The sequence below is a fragment of the Anguilla rostrata genome, chromosome 3 (assembly GCF_018555375.3).
Source record: "Anguilla rostrata isolate EN2019 chromosome 3, ASM1855537v3, whole genome shotgun sequence".
Taxonomy (NCBI): Eukaryota; Metazoa; Chordata; class Actinopteri; order Anguilliformes; family Anguillidae; genus Anguilla; species Anguilla rostrata.
In genome coordinates this window covers 52,807,608-52,823,850 of record NC_057935.1, presented here as the reverse complement: position 1 = coordinate 52,823,850, position 16,243 = coordinate 52,807,608, and the positions used below count along the sequence as shown (strand labels likewise).

General features: G+C 45.8%; 1 protein-coding gene across 2 annotated transcripts in view; it reads right to left on the bottom strand.

The window, feature by feature from the left end:
• thoc2 (THO complex 2) overlaps positions 1–15,927 on the bottom strand; it is a 60,040-nt gene extending 44,113 nt beyond the window's left edge. Inside the window, exons 1-10 of one of the 2 annotated variants that reach the window (XM_064328177.1) lie at positions 15,368–15,927; positions 13,925–13,980; positions 10,255–10,346; positions 8,303–8,354; positions 8,026–8,096; positions 6,265–6,386; positions 4,106–4,239; positions 2,698–2,858; positions 2,104–2,196; positions 1,364–1,519 (exon numbers count right to left, since the gene is read on the bottom strand). In XM_064328177.1, the coding sequence (XP_064184247.1) occupies positions 1,364–1,519; positions 2,104–2,196; positions 2,698–2,858; positions 4,106–4,239; positions 6,265–6,386; positions 8,026–8,096; positions 8,303–8,354; positions 10,255–10,346; positions 13,925–13,980; positions 15,368–15,432 (1,002 nt within the window). In that variant the 5' untranslated portion in view covers positions 15,433–15,927. The remainder of the gene's footprint in view (positions 1–1,363; positions 1,520–2,103; positions 2,197–2,697; positions 2,859–4,105; positions 4,240–6,264; positions 6,387–8,025; positions 8,097–8,302; positions 8,355–10,254; positions 10,347–13,924; positions 13,981–15,367) is intronic. The other variant, XM_064328178.1, reaches the window with a different exon arrangement.
• Between the last annotated feature and the right edge of the window lie 316 nt (positions 15,928–16,243).

The following is a 16,243-nucleotide window of genomic DNA, read 5'->3' as shown; positions in this document are numbered from 1 at the left end:
CTTGTTAAAAACAGTAACAATATGTGTCGTGACAATGAGGCTTCTGCCAGTCCCAGCTTAGTTTAGATTCCCTATGAGGAAACCGCACTCACCGTTTCTCTCTCTCTCTCACTCTCTCTCTCTCCCCGTCACTTGCTCTGTCTCTTGCTCTCTCTCCCTCTCTCTAACTACATCTCTGTCTCTCGGTCTCTCTCGCCCCGTCTCTCTCAGTCTGTCTATCCTTCTGTCTCTCTTGGTCTCTCTCTCGGTCTCTGTCTCTCTCTCTCTCTCCCTCCCTCAGTCTCTCTGCGTCCCTCCGTCCCTCTCTGTGAACAGAGCTGGTGTTCAGCTTTAAGGTGTGCAGGGTCCAGCCTGAGCACACTGCCTCCTGGCCTACTTCAGCCTCCAGCCGCGGCCGAGCGCGGTACAGCCCATTAAAAAGTCCTCCGCAACTTCAGATGTAATCTTTTAATTAACCGGGGCTTGGCTGGGCGGCTTTTTCCCATTTTAAACTTATTAAATATTAAACACGCCCGCTCGGAACAATGCGATCTCTCCAGAGGCGCTTCCGCCCCAAACAGCTTGTAGCTCATTTAGGGCTTGTCCTGCTCATTAATAAATACAATTAGAATTTCATCCGTCTGCCGATGTTTGCGCTGAACTTTGCGGGAGGGAGTCTCGGGCTGAGGACGACCCTGCGCAGATAAGAGGCGGGAAACCTCGCCTAAACGCTAGCGTTTAATCAGCAGGGTATTCTAATCACCAGCTCCTAAACCCTTACCCATACCTGGAAACTTGTGCTTTTCTGCACCAGCGAGCACAGCAAGGAAAGGCAACACTGAGGAAAGAGATATGGAGGTCAAGCGGGGAGCTCCGGGGGGCTAGTCTTAAAGAGATATGAAGTTCTCCGAGAGTGCTCCAGTTAGCCACTGTTAAGGAGATATTTGGATGTGCTGGTGAGCTCCAGAGGGTCAGTGTTAAGGATATATTTGGGTGTTCTGGTTTGCTCTAGTTAGCCCCTGTTAAGGAGAAATATGGGTATTCTGGTTTGCTCTAGTTAGCCACTGTTAAGGAGAAATTTGGGTGTGCTGGTTTGTTCCAGTGGGTCAGTGTTAAGGAGATATGAGGGTGTTCTGGTTTGCTCCAGTTAGCCACTGTTAAGAAGATATTTTGATGGGCTGGCATGCTGTAGTTAGCCTCTGTTAAGGAGACATATGGGTGTTCTGGTTTGCTCTAGTTAGCCTCTGTTAAGGAGACATATGGATGTTCTGGTTTGCTCTAGTTAGCCTCTGTTAAGGAGACATATGGATGTTCTGGTTTGCTCTAGTTAGCCGCTGTTAAAGAGACAGAGTGTGCTGGTTTGCTCCAGAGGGATGAAGCTCACCTTGTCGTTTTTCTCCTCCTCTTTCTCCTTCTCCTTGTCCTTGTCCTCGCTCTTCTCGGACGGCACCACCACCATGGTCAGCTTGCGGGCGATCTGCTTGGCCTCCAGGATCTCGCCCTTGTGCTCCTCCACGATGGTGGAGTCCGGGGGCATCAGCTGGGGGGGGGGGGGGGAGAAAGAAAATCGCCTGCGTTTAAGCCCCACGGCTCCGCCCACAGCCGCGACAGCTGCGTTACTCTACACGGCTGCATCACCGCACAACCGCGTTCAGAATCGCAGGCAGTGCATGGCACACCAAGGCAACAGCACAGCTGACAGGGAACCACATCCTAAAATATATTCCTGACGGAAGGTTGATCTGTCCACCAATAACCTGGTTTAAAAAAATGTTACATTGCCCTACATTACATTATACAAATCTTCAGGATATCTGTCTCATACCACCAGGGCAATCACAACATCTAATGTTGCAGAACACAGCTACTACGATAATTGAAAATGGGAACAAAGGAGAGATCCACAAAATCTAAAATGATAACGATAAGAAGTTCAAGTCCGACTGACATCATAATTCGAGGAAACCTTTTGTAGATAACAGTAAAAAGATTGGAAGTCACAGCAATTATTCTGAGTGCAGGTAAGGCCCAACATGCCAAATGATCATCTTTCGGTGGAGCTCTCCCTCCTGCGCTCGCAGTTTGAGTGCGGTCCTAAGAGGACGGGAGGGGACTTCCACTCACGTGCACGTAGAGGTCCTCCAGCTCGATGAGGTTGTGCTGGAGAAGCGTGGCAGCGACGTGGTACAGCGATGATGGCGTCTCCCCGTTGGGCTCCTGAAGGGAGGGGGGGGGGGGGGCAACAGCGTTAACAGGGAATCAACAATATCCAACACAACTGTGAAACGTGCCCTGAAACACGGCTCACCATACTTCACACGACATCTAGAGCAGTGGTGTCCAACCATATCCAAAATGGCCGGGGTGGGTGAGGGTTTTTGTTTTAGTCCAGCAATATGACACCTGATTCAACTAATTAACTAATCATGGTCCTCAATCAAGACCTTGTCAAGTACAATCAGGTGTCTTTAGCGCCAGGCTAAAACAAGAACCTGCACGCACGGCCTTCACAGATGAGGCTGGACGTCCCTGATCCAGAGGATTCCATGTTGTGAAACACGTCGAGCCAGCAAACAAGCTGGACCTCAACACTTTTGAATTTTGGTGAGGAGCGTTTTGGTACAGCGCCGCTTCGAGAGGGAGCCGAGCAACGGGCGTCTGGCGCTGGGCTCTTCCCTCGGCGAGGCCCGGGGCGGGTCGGGTCCAACCCGCGCTCACCTGATGGAACTTGAACTTGAAGCCCAGGATGTGGCAGAGGGTCTGGTGCTCGCACATGTACGACTTGATGAGGGGCACGAAGAACTCGTCCTGCTCGCAGCGGCACTCGTACACCTCCAGGATGATGTCCAGCACGCGGTTGGGGTCCAGATTGAAGCACCCTGGCGACGAGGTAGAAAAAAGAATGAATTTTTAAAAAGAAATTAATTTAAAAGAGAATTTGAGTGACAGGGAGGGGCGAAATCCTGTCAGGTACGCAGAGAGAGCCGGCCCTCTCCAGTCAGTGGAAACGCTTCAGAAACTAAACAAATTACGCGACTAATTTTCCAGGTGAGCAACTTCATGACATCTGTTTTTTTTTTACAAGGGCAGCAATATCTGGTGATAAACAATTAATCCTTGATCCGCATCTAGAATCTTCCGATAGCGCGCATTCCTCAATGTCAGCGGCTAATTCCATTAGCTGAAAAATGAGACGATTCCATTTATTTTCGTAATGATTGCTTTTCGTGCCGGGCGCACGCGTGAGGCCCCGCGCCACGTCGGAAGGAGCCCAAAACATGACAGCCGGGGCGTAAGCTAATTGACCCGCGTTTACCGCGCAGAAATCAGCAGTCCGCCCGCCGCCCGGCGCCTGACGGGATGGAAAAAAAAAAAAAAAAAACGTCAAATTCGGCGCGGGCAAGTTCAATATCTGTCCGCGGGGCCGAATGCAAAACAGAAGGGTTCTCAAAAGAAATTAATTATTTTATGCATTACCGCGGTCGCGAGAGCAAGTTAAACTGAGCAAATCCATTTTCGGCGCCCGCGGTGGCGCGCCGCCTCGAAACGGTGCAAACATTAGCGGGGATAAAATTCGGCTCGAACAAGCCAGCGAGAGAAGCGCGAGTTTAGGGAGCCGGCGACAGTTTTCGCCCGTCAAAGTGACATTTTTCATTCCCAACTAAAACGACAAGTCGTCTCGAAAACCCGCTAAGTCTCGGCTGACTCGGCGGACCCGTCAGGAACGTCACTTTCATTTCTTCGTCAAAGACGGGCACTTCAGTAAGCTGTAATTAGGCTTGTATTAAAACCCAGTGAAACCTCAGAACGTTTAATGAAACGGGCTGCGCTCAGGATACGGAATTAGAGGCCTTCAGAGCAGTGCTGTCATGTCACAGAACCGGGCACGCGAGCTGCAGTTCGCAGGCTAGAGGGAGCGCGGCCACGGTATCCCTGAGCACGGTGCTAGCCTATGGCGCTTCAGCTTGCATTCTGCAGCGTAAAAGACAGAGTGTTCAAAGCGTAACTGACGTAGATCTTTCCGGAAAGGGTCATGCGCACTGAAAACTAGCGTAAGGGGTAAACAATGGGAAAGCGGGGCGGGTGGGCGGGGGGGCGGCGGCGGCGCTAATGGCGGGAGCCGTACCGATCAGGGACTTGATGCTCTCCAGGACGAGGTGGCTGGTGACGTTTCCCGACAGGTCCTGTCCCAGCTCCGTGACCAGCTTGGCGTAGCCCTCGTTCTCCTCCCGAAGCAAGTTGAACTTCTGCTGCTTGTAACTACAGGAGGAAGGGGGGTGGGGGGATGGGGAGAGTGGTTGGTTATTGGGGGGGGGTGGGGTGGGGGGGCTCTTACACTCCGGCGAACAAATTCAATTAACATCGGAAAGGAGGAGACAGTCCCGCTATCAGAAAGAAAAAAAAAGAGACGTACATCGACTGTACGCCTCGGCGAAGGCATTGTTCGGAGATTTGTCGACAGGCCCAATTCGGGGAGAACACAAAACCAATTAAATCCGCCGGGCGCGCTTTACGCCACAGTCGGAGCGCTGACGTGCGGGGGCGGCGCGCGGCGGAAGGAGCTACGGAGCGCGCTCGGATCTTGATAAGGACCGCAAAGACAGAATCCGCGCAAAGGTGTGAAATTAATCACTGTCAGGAGGGCCGGGGAGACGAGCCTTTAATTCAGAGGAAAATGAGGTTTGTGAGCAAATTGCAGCTACGCAGTTTACAAAAACTTCTCCCGCCCAGGGGGAGTTCAGACATATTAAGTGGAGAGCGCCACTGAGACTGAGGCAGCGGCTGCGTCTCTGTACAAGGCTCAGCTGCGCTGCAGTAAAGCAGAGAGCCTGCGTCTCTGTACAAGGCTCAGCTGTGCTGCAGTAAAGCAGAGAGCCTGCGTCTCTGTACAAGGCTCAGCTGCGCTGCAGTAAAGCAGAGAGCCTGCGTCTCTGTACAAGGCTCAGCTGCGCTGCAGTAAAGCAGAGAGCCTGCGTCTCTGTACAAGACTCAGCTGCAGTAAAGCAGAGAGCCTGCGTCTCTGTACAAGGCTCAGCTGCAGTAAAGCAGAGAGCCTGCGTCTCTGTACAAGGCTCAGCTGCGCTGCAGTAAAGCAGAGAGCCTGCGTCTCTGTACAAGGCTCAGCTGCGCTGCAGTAAAGCAGAGAGCCTGCGTCTCTGTACAAGGCTCAGCTGCGCTGCAGTAAAGCAGAGAGCCTGCGTCCTGTACAGGCTCAGTGCTAAAGCAGAGCCGCGCTCTGCAGGCTCAGCTGCGCTGCAGTAAAGCAGAGAGCCTGCGTCTCTGTACAAGACTCAGCTGCAGTAAAGCAGAGAGCCTGCGTCTCTGTACAAGGCTCAGCTGCGCTGCAGTAAAGCACAGAGCCTGCGTCTCTGTACAAGGCTCAGCTGCGCTGCAGTAAAGCAGAGAGCCTGCGTCTCTGTACAAGGCTCAGCTGCGCTGCAGTAAAGCAGAGAGCCTGCGTCTCTGTACAAGGCTCAGCTGCGCTGCAGTAAAGCAGAGAGCCTGCGTCTCTGTACAAGGCTCAGCTGCAGTAAAGCAGAGAGCCTGCGTCTCTGTACAAGGCTCAGCTGCGCTGCAGTAAAGCAGAGAGCCTGCGTCTCTGTACAAGGCTCAGCTGCGCTGCAGTAAAGCAGAGAGCCTGCGTCTCTGTACAAGGCTCAGCTGCGCTGCAGTAAAGCAGAGAGCCTGTGTCTCTGTACAAGGCTCAGCTGCGCTGCAGTAAAGCAGAGAGCCTGCGTCTCTGTACAAGGCTCAGCTGGCTGGCTGGACCTCTCCCTTTACGGTTCAACCTGCATTAAACCTGTATAAAGAGGGCTTTTGGGCATAAAAAACCATATGTTCTGACTCCAGTGCTGTAGAAGTACATGTTAAATACTACTACAGGGAGCAGTCTGCCTTACTAAACCACAGCTGTGGCGTCACCTGTCACGGGTGAAGGATCTTCAGAGATTGCCTATTGTCTAGGGTAAGTGCCTCTGCGTGAGACAATACATCAGATACGGTGCAGGTCAACGGTGGACTGTTGCTGCTTGTACAACCTTCTGGAACCTTCTTCCCTCCTCCTCCCCCCCACCATGTGCATTTGGGAGCGTCCGTAAAAGCAGTTCCGGCACTGCGCTCGGATGCACATCAGGAGGTTAAAGAATATGGCTCACAGAGGAGAGGGAATATACGATTGGAGATTAAGGTCTATGCGGCCGTGGTTTTGGGTCATTAGAGAGAAACCTATTCGGGAGTGCACGGGGTCAGGACGTGATAAAAGGAGCCGGTGACTGATGGACTCACAACAGCTTGGTCTTGATCTTCACGATCTTCTGGTTGAACTGCTGCGCTTGCTTGATGAGGCCCAGGGACTCCAGCGTCTCCGGGTCCAGGCGCTCCTTCAGCACCGCGTCCGGCACTAAGAACTGTGGGAACAGGGAGGGAGCGTCAGGAGGACAGAGAGAACTGTGGGAACAAGGAGAGAGCATCAGGAGGACAGAGAGAACTATGGGAACAAGGAGAGAGCATCAGGAGGACAGAGAGAACTGTGGGAACAAGGAGAGAGCATCAGGAGGACAGAGAGAACTATGGGAACAAGGAGAGAGCATCAGGAGGACAGAGAGAACTGTGGGAACAAGGAGAGGGCATCAGGAGGACAGAGAGAACTGTGGGAACAAGGAGAGAGCATCAGGAGGACAGAGAGAACTGCGGGAGCAGAGAATGAGTCAGGAAGACACAGAGGACTGCGGGAACAGAGAGAACATCAGGAAGACACAGAGAACTGTGGGAACAGAGAGAGTCAGGAAGACAGAGAACTGTGTTAACAGGGAGAGCGTCAGGAAGACACAGAACTGTACAGGCCTGAGCCATCGCTTCAACAATCCCCACATAAAAAGGCAGAAAATAAAACATGCAGACGCTGCTTCATCCAGCAGCTGAGCCGCAGTCGCCTCGCCGGAGGACTGGGTAACAGTAGCGCGCAGGTGGCAGGCAGCCAGTCAGACAAGAGAGCGCGTTACCGAGGAAACACGCTCGCTCCCGAGGAGAGGCCGTGACCAATGACTCGTTTTCCCCAGGAGGACCCCAGCCAGTCGGCACTGAGGAAGCTAGACTCGGGCCGCGAGGCACAGCGACGTGTGAAGAACTCTGGCTTCTACTAGACAAGCCACTCAGCAAACCCGCAAAAACTTTTCACATCTCGAGAACCACTCCACACGGTAAAAGCCCACTCCAGCTCCGGCTCGCACCGAAATGGAAAAAAATGACGGCTTATTTCTCCTCCCTAGGCAAAGGTCGTTCAAATTTAAAAGCCGCGTGAACGCTGGTGGATGATATCAATTTATATTCACACGATAGGAAAATGGCATAAATCAAAAGGAGGGAAAATGAATTATGTTGAGAGGAGCGATGGCCAATCCTCCGCCATGGTCTGCCTGCTTTTCAATCCCATTTTTTCCATTTTCCCATTCCCCTCGCTGAAGTACACAAAACTGGGAAAAGTAGGGAGACATGGACATCTGCCATGAAAGGGAATTATTTCGCTATCCGGATACGAGGGGGGTGAGAAACCGGCTTAGGAAAGGGCTTGGTTTGAAAGCTTTTAAAGTGCGATAAATGTGCTTTAAATGTCCGACTTTCGCTCCTTCAATAATTTCAGATCTAATTATAGAGCGTTGTTAAAGCTTCCCCAGAGAACTTTGGATTTTCAATGGAGGCCGATGTAGCCTTTGTCAAAAGGGCATAAGTAGTTCTCCATGGAACAGAATGTAGGCCATTCAATCACACTTGACGCCAGATAATCTTCAGAGTCTGGGAGAATGTATGCACCACAAAGAAAATTATTTACCTTTAATGCCCGGACTTAAAACTCCATGTTACACCGTGACTTAATCATAAGGGGGAAAAAAATTGGACCGGGCAATTTTGGTGAAGCAATGCTGCCACCTAGTGCTGGTGCGGTAGAATTTCTCATAGTGCAGATTTCACATGGCTTGCCAGACGTAGGCTTTTCCAGCTATTTCCTATGGCTGAACAGTTGAAGGTGACATTGACGTTCACACTCACCAGACATGCTCCCACCAGCTGAGTAAAATGGTCTCGCTTGTTTTTTTCCTCCAAACAGGCAGTCTCAATATCTGCGTTGAAGAATTAATGACATCAAATTGCAAATAATTTGACATTCAGGCAGATCAATTTGTTTTTAAGTTGTTAGTCATGTCCTGTTCAAACAATACTTTTGTAAAAAACATGTATTTACTCAATTTCAATTCATTCTGAATATGACCAACTGCAATTTAATTCCATTATAAAGTATTTAAGAATAGCGCAACAAAACACCTACCTAATATACAGAACACATCAGCTAAAATGGATGCCATGTCTTCACGTAATTCCTGGAAATAAATAAAAAATTGCAACATTAATATTTCATCTCAATTTGATAGAATTAACATGACATAAATAATTTGAAGACCAGCAAATGGTGCAATTCCAATGGTAGCCCCCCTCCATCCTAAATAAGAAAGACAAAATATGAGTACAACCTACTCCTTTTCTACACTTCAGAGCATGTCATGGACAACAGAAGAAGTGAACTTGACACATAATCAGAGATACAAAACTAACAGAGCTGGCAATCCATCACTCCAAGACTGATTTCAGCTCTGTTTAGTGCACTAGCTTCATCACCCTTCATACACTGTGACAACTATAGGAATCAACTGCAAACTACCCTCAGCTGCTCCTCCAAGATCAAAGAAATAAAAAAAAAGAACAAATTCAAGGTCATCACTGAAATAAAGAAAAAAAGAAAGACAAAAAATACATTGTCTTTAATCTAGGAAGCAATTCCCTTTTGCAACAGCTTTCACAAAATGGTGGCCAAAAATTCATTGTCTGTACCTCTAGTATCTGCGCAGATATTGAAATGCTACGGTAAAGACAACAGCAAACACTTATAGCAGCTAGCTTCCATTTGCATACATACACAACATAATTACTCTGAATTAGTTGGTGGGTTCATGAAATGTTCATTTTGACTACTTTTGAACCAAAACGAACAAAGTACACAAAAGGATAGTTCATGTTCTGGAGTCTTTTTAATATTATTTCAGGTTTGCGGTATGTTTTTGTTCAGCCCATACAGTATTGAGTGCAATGAAGGACATTTTACATACAAGATGCTTCAGATGATCGGCCGAGGTTAAAATGGCTGGTATTGGGGCAATCACAGGATTGCAGTTTAAAGCAAGAGAATACACTTCAAGTAACTGTGAAGCAGCTTGTATAGTATCTATTCACCACATTATAAATGCAAATATCCATTTTTAATTTGTGCCGATACTTCATTTTCTTGAGTGCAGCTCTCACATTAGACGTAACATATGAAATGGTTCCAATCAAAGGTGAGATTAAATGTAATTTCTTGAAAAATAATCAAGTGATAAACACAAGTACAAGCTCTGGAGGCATCCCATTGCTGTACAACGCCATTTGGAGTCGCCTGAAGTGCATTTTTTTTCATTTATACTACAAACTAATTATTGCCCAGTACCAGCCATCATAAAGGAAGCAGGACGCAAGAAATTCCATATATCTACAATATCCTTCATCGCATGCAAAAACTATCTGGACCAACAGAAACTGTACACTAAAAATTAAACATCAAAAACAAAAAAAACTCCAGTGTGAGAAGTATCCTTTTTCAAGTGTTAATTAGAAAGGCTCATACAGACGTATACTCCCCTGGGTCATTTGGATCAAATGTACAAAGCTTCCTGTGGTTAACCTAGATTGTTTCTTTGATTGCAGGAAGCAGATAGAAAAATACTTTCTTAAGTGTCCCTCATTATTGTATTCATACTCAGAAAAGGGCAGATAAGTCTTTGATATGCTGTGATACATTTAACTTCCCTTTTTTAAGCTTCTTGCACGTCTTCACCAGCCACAATGGACAGATGGGTAAGTAGTCCCATGTAAACTCGTGTCAGAGAGATGTGTATCCAGTGAAGTGGTCGCCTTAATTCAGAATTTAGGTCAGCTTGTCATTTTAGAAGAGGATGTGACCTGGATGCACCGCCTCTAGACCTGGCCACCCCCTCTGACATGGTAATCAGATTTGAATTAAACGACCTCAGTGCTGTCTGCTGTGAGTGACAGCACACTGCACCACCTGTACTCATCTTCCAGAGCTTTAGAAACAGCTGGAGGAGCGTGTGTGTGAGTGTGAGTGTGAGCGTGTGTGTGTGTGTGTGAGTGCGTGTGTGACAGAGAATGTGTGCGTGCTCTCCGTACCACAACATCCCCCAGACTGCTGGCCGCCAGCTCCAACTTCAGGCTCCCACGGATGACGTGCCAGGAGAGCTCGTACAGGGCGGCCTGGATGTCTGCAAGAGGGAGAGAAGGGAGACGCTGACACGCCTTCGCCAATTAAGCTCCACCCACAATGGACGCCCACTCATCGGCAACCACACTGAGGCAGGCAGAGCGCGCTTAGTCACAGGAACATCAGTTCAGCTAGCTCAAAGACCCCTCCCCCTCCCCGCCCCTCCCCTCCCCTCCCTGAGTCACAGCACACAACACACTGAGAAAAATATCTGTGTTCTCTCATGATACAACAGCAACTGCTGTCCCTGCAGCACTGCAGTGAATCTCATGGCATGGAGCTGCACAGATGAAAACAAAGAATGGCCACAGAGAGATTTTTTTAATTTTTTATCTTGTAATGCTGGCCAAATCGCCACATTTATCTCCAAATTGCTTCCAAAATAAAATGAAATCAATATATGAAAAGCAACAAAAACTTAATTCCCCAGTTATAAGATTTCCACAAAGCCAATCCATTTGTATCTGTCAATTAAAGGTGAATCAGAGAAGATTTGTCAAAAGGAAATTAAATTGCAAGGATCAAAAAAAAACACAACAGGTACCGATTAATCGCTCAATTAACAGAGAACAAAGAACAAAGAAAACTACGGAACTGTCATCCTCCGCATTCCGCGCCGGGTCACACTCTGAGCCGGGAACAGGTTAGATGGCACTCGTGATACTGAAAACCTGTGTGCATCTGACAGCACCTGCTGAATGAGAACGGAGAGCGCAGAGCGCTCCAGGGGTAGCCTCTGGCCTCTTTCTCGGTCTGTCACAGTCCATAACCCTGAAGCTCTGTACTTCCGCCATTATCACACAACTTCGCGTCCCCCTCGAACCTGCAACTGGTACGCTAAAGCAATGGACACAATGTGTCAGGTATGAAAACAAACTACAACGCATACTGATGACAAGGGGAGAATTCAGTATGCGTCCGGTGCTTTTATTTCTGGAATGAAAACAAACTGCATGTAAAATAAAAGCAGACATATTGATCCGCAGGGAAAAATTCAATATAGGAAACGGTACCATTTAAACATATTTTCAGGATATACCTTGAGCAGACAGGGGGAAAAAATGGCATTTCTATCAAGAAAATGCAATTAAGCTTAATGAATGAACATTGTGTGCACAGTTCACACAAGCTACAGAAAAAGGTACCTTTCAGAAGTTACAAGCTAGTCACACACATAGCAGTATGAGATACTGATATGTAGGTGAAGCTTGCAAGTTTTGAAGTTTGCAAGCTATTCTCACACATACCAACATGACACAGGTATTCTACAAAATCACTGCTCCTCAAATCAATCTTGTCACTTGATACAACACAAGCTGAAAGGTGTCAGCTCGTCTGAATGCCCAGCATTTTTTTGGGCTGGACTAATTCCTGTTCTGAACAAATATTATGCCTGTGATTTTCTCCAAATTTAAAGTCCCCTGAGTACAAGGAAAAAATTCCACACACAAATATGCAATCAATACTTTTAAAAATGCAAAACTATTCATATTTTTACATTTTACAGCATTTCTAAATTTCCAAGTAATGGCGATAGAAGGGCAGCATGGTATGTTGAACGACTATTCCCAACAGTACAATATAAATGGCAGGTGTGCATGGAAGCATGCAACTACAAACTGTTCAAATTGTATGAATTAAAAATTGTACACACAAAAGTTGCAAGAACACACTTTCAAACCTTGATGGTGGAACAGACGCTTGCTCAAAACAGGCAGTTTTTCTCCTCAGTTTTTCGGGAGGATAGATGCACCGGCACAATTCACCACACAAATCGTGATGCAAATGAAATTTTACCCCAGCGGCAGGGCTGACGCGGCGGAATTCTAGTTCAAACACTTCTTAAAAAAAATAAAAATAAAAATAAAAATTTTGCCCGGGTCTAACATCCGAACCGCATCGCGGCAGAACGGAGCGCCCGGTCTCACTGAGGCACAGGCGGGGCACGGGTCCGGCTCGGTGCACCCGTCTGCTAAATTGCCTTTTTCCTCGGAGCACGGGAAGATGCTGTTGCGACAAATATAAACAAATGCAATTTGGGAATCGATTCCCGTCAGTGTCTTTTCACATAATAGGACAGTTACAATAACTTGTGCGCAGCAGTGTAGAATTGCCAAGGCAAGGACGTCCCGCTGTTTGAAGCCATTTGGCTTAAACAAAACTCATTTGAGTGCTTAGAGTTGTCGATTGATTAAAAAAAAAATCTGTTAACCTCTAGTTACCAGAGTTAGAACACAGCACAAAATAATGTGATCCTGGAATTTCCAATAAACTTGTTTTTACTATATGCGATGGGGATAAAACAGTCAAGTGAGAGGACCCAACTCATGTGTGGCAAAACAAACATATAATTTTTAAACAAAGATGTTACAGGTCTGCTTTTAAAATACTTCTCACATGCACCCATTTGAACATGCAAGAGGAAGGGTACCTGCATTCAACATGCTTTAGGTGAAAGAACACTCGAACCAAAATATGCAATCACACAATTTCTAATTTAAGACATGGTTTAAAATTGATTTTATTTTATACTTCTGAATAAACAAGCTCCGTACAAATTAAATATATACATGTGTGTTAAAATGCATTGCTAAACTGCGCACTTTTACTTCTCTCATCCAGCAGTTAAAAATAACAAGTCCAAATTTGAAACAGGGTGTACTGTATTCTAACCGAATTCATGGCCAATTAGCATAAGGCAGTTAAATGAATTATTTCCTGCCAATTTACGTTTTAAAAATCATTCCACTGACACAATAATATCCTAAGTACCCTACATTAAGAAAGCTGCTACACGTTCCCAATTATATTCAAATGACACCGTCTCAAAAGTGTACTACAAACAGTTACATAAATGCCTGACCAGGTCATCACTTTTTTTCTATGGTAACTACTTCAAACAGTGTACAGTGCGCTTCAGTGTCACTATATGAGACAAAGTAGTTAATGGTTGCTGCAACAGTCCTCTGATGTCTACTTAAGACAGGCACGATACTGGCATGGAAGGTGATTTCTTTAGAGAGCTTCACAGCGACATAAATAAAACACAGGGCGTGGCTTTATTAATACCTCAATATTTAGTTCCCTTGAGAACTAAACTCAGGTGTATGCCAACTGACAGGAGGCACCCACAGTTCACTGTGCTTATGTTACCTAGAAACCATTCTAGGAAGGGAGAATCCACAGAGAGGGGAACACTGCAGCAAACTCCTCCTATGACTCTTGATAAAAAACTCAAGGATCTACCCATGTCTAAAACAGGCTCCACTTTAATGGAGTCTAAACCCTAAACATGGGATTACAACCCTCCTGAGTGTGTAAAATTACACCTGCAGTGTGACAAAGTATGTGCATAGAGAAGCTGGTAATGAACTGTATGTATACATTCAAAGAGGAAGCCATATTAAGTCTGAACAGGCCAAGGGGCCTACTTCAGCAGCTTGAAGAAACACGGCAAGTACTCCCCCTAACAGAACCCAAGTATCACAGAGCGACATTACTTTAGTATTTTAATTCATTAATGAACCTTGTGTCATGCCCAGTTCATATGAAGGATTGAAACATGTCCATGTAACTTACTTCTTAGCATCACGTCATCATTAGGCTGGTCTGCAAGAGTCCGACATAACTGTAAACTGCAAGACAAAAAAAAAAGGTTTATGGTCTTATGAACTTACGTGTTTCTACTCATGAGCATGCATCTATTAAGACAGCTGACGTACATTAAACCTTTAAAACGATTTTTCAAATGTCACCGCTTTTTTTTTTTTTTTACACGAATTACCTTCTGAAACTATTTATAAGGCAGTCACACTAGGTGTCGAACTAAATATCAAAACGTTATTAGTTTAATCGAGTGATCACACAGAAAAGTTATCGTTAATTTGATAAGCTAACTTACAGTAATACATTACAGGCATAACAGCGCTAGTTTATATGTTAACCTATATAATTATAAACAATAAAAGTTCGATCGAAAGTGTACTGATGTACGCACGTCATGTAGACTAGTGACTACGGTTAGCTAGTCAGTAAATTGTTAAGGCAAGATAGCAAACTATCTACATCTGATAACTATGTAGTCTAACGTTACCCAAGTTGGTCAAAGTTAATTAGCTAGTTAGACTAGTATATATGTAATACAAACGTTACTATTGATCTAGTACGCCAGACCGTCCGGACTGCTGTCGATACTAGCTAGTACTAACGCTAACTGACAAGCTGCAAGGCTTTCACTGCTCATGCTATCAAAGTAAAACGGATCAGCTAATTTTATCCAGCGCTACATACCTTCGATAGTTAGCTCGCATACCTACTTAGCTTATAACTGGTATATTAAATGGAGACCATGCCAGCTATATCGAAATCAGGATACTGACGGCTGAAAACTGGTTTTAGCGAATAATACCAAACTAGCCTGTTAACGTTAGCTAGCTAGCTTCCCATTGCTAGCTAACCCTCGTCGACTTGTTTACAGATTGCATTAGATAGCAAACGTAAGCTAGTGAAGAAACCATAAAATATGCACATTCCTTACAAAACACCTGACCGATGGATGTACAAAAATTTACTTATACATTTGCGTGTTGTTGACCGTTAGAGTATCGGTTTAAACAACAGCACGAAGTGCACATTTTAAGTAGCAAACGTTACGTCGACGGTAAGAAAGTGTGCGCCACAAATTCACTTGATGAAGCAGTAGCGATCGCTGGCTGTTCATTTAAAATGATCGGATACATTGTGGCCTCTAAAACGTAGCTAGCTAGCGAGCTACATATCAATAGCGTCGACATGTCCACATTTTCTTAGTTAGCTAAATGGATATACTATTCCCGGCTGGATGTTTAGCTACCCTGCTAGCTAGGAAGAGCAACTAGGGAGATGGACACAATGCAGAAAGTAGTGCTTATTTTTCGGTCAACGTTTCCAAGCCATTAATATTAGTCATACAGAAACAAGACTGATAAAACTCGGAGCGTTTCGTCGTCTTTCGATGGAATCAGATAACTCAAGGTTACTCACAACTCATTTTTTCCTGATTTTTCCCAGTTTTTGATCCAGTCTGTAGGGAGGACCAAAGCCGCCATCTTCCCTACAATACCGCACTTAGCCCGGATGTTTAGCACAATGCACCGGGTCAAAGGACCCAAGCTAGTGCATGGTGGGATGTTGGAATGTGTAGAAAAGGTTAGTGCGCGAAGAGCTTGTAAACGTTATACTGGGCGACCGACAATCACGAAAGTATGTAATTTGTACTGAATGTGCAAAAATAATAGATTTCGTCGAATATTCTGAGACACAGATGCATTGCCTGTTGAAAGTCACGAGTCCACAGCAGGCGCTGCCCAATGTGCCCATATCGGCTAATGTTTGCCGTTAACTAATATTGTCTACACGATTGACTGATAAATTGCATATTTGTATAATGGAGTAGCTTAGCTAAATATTGTATTCGTACAGCGGCGCCAGCGTTACATTGGTGTCAGTAACTAAGCGACTAAAATACGATTTTGTGGCTACGTTGAAAACGAGGCGTGCAGTAGCCTAGTGCACTGCCAGGTTTGTGCCCTTCGCACAGCAGGCAGACATCGTGAAACGTGTGATCCAGATGGTGAAACGCACGTTTGTTCAAGGCTGTACAGGAAGTAACAATGCTTATTAATTGTGCAAAGAAAAACTAATTGCTGCAACTCAGATCCATTGAATTGATACCCTTACACAAATGACTGCAGCTACTGCGAAGTTAAACTGTAGTTTAACTTAAGTATGTAATTGAAATGCACTACAAGAGTTCTACTGATTGAGTACTGCAAATTAAGTAGTTTAGTAAAACTGCATTATAACCGCATAATTCTGCAGTTAAAACAAGTTTGTCGAAAATACTGCATAATATTGTAG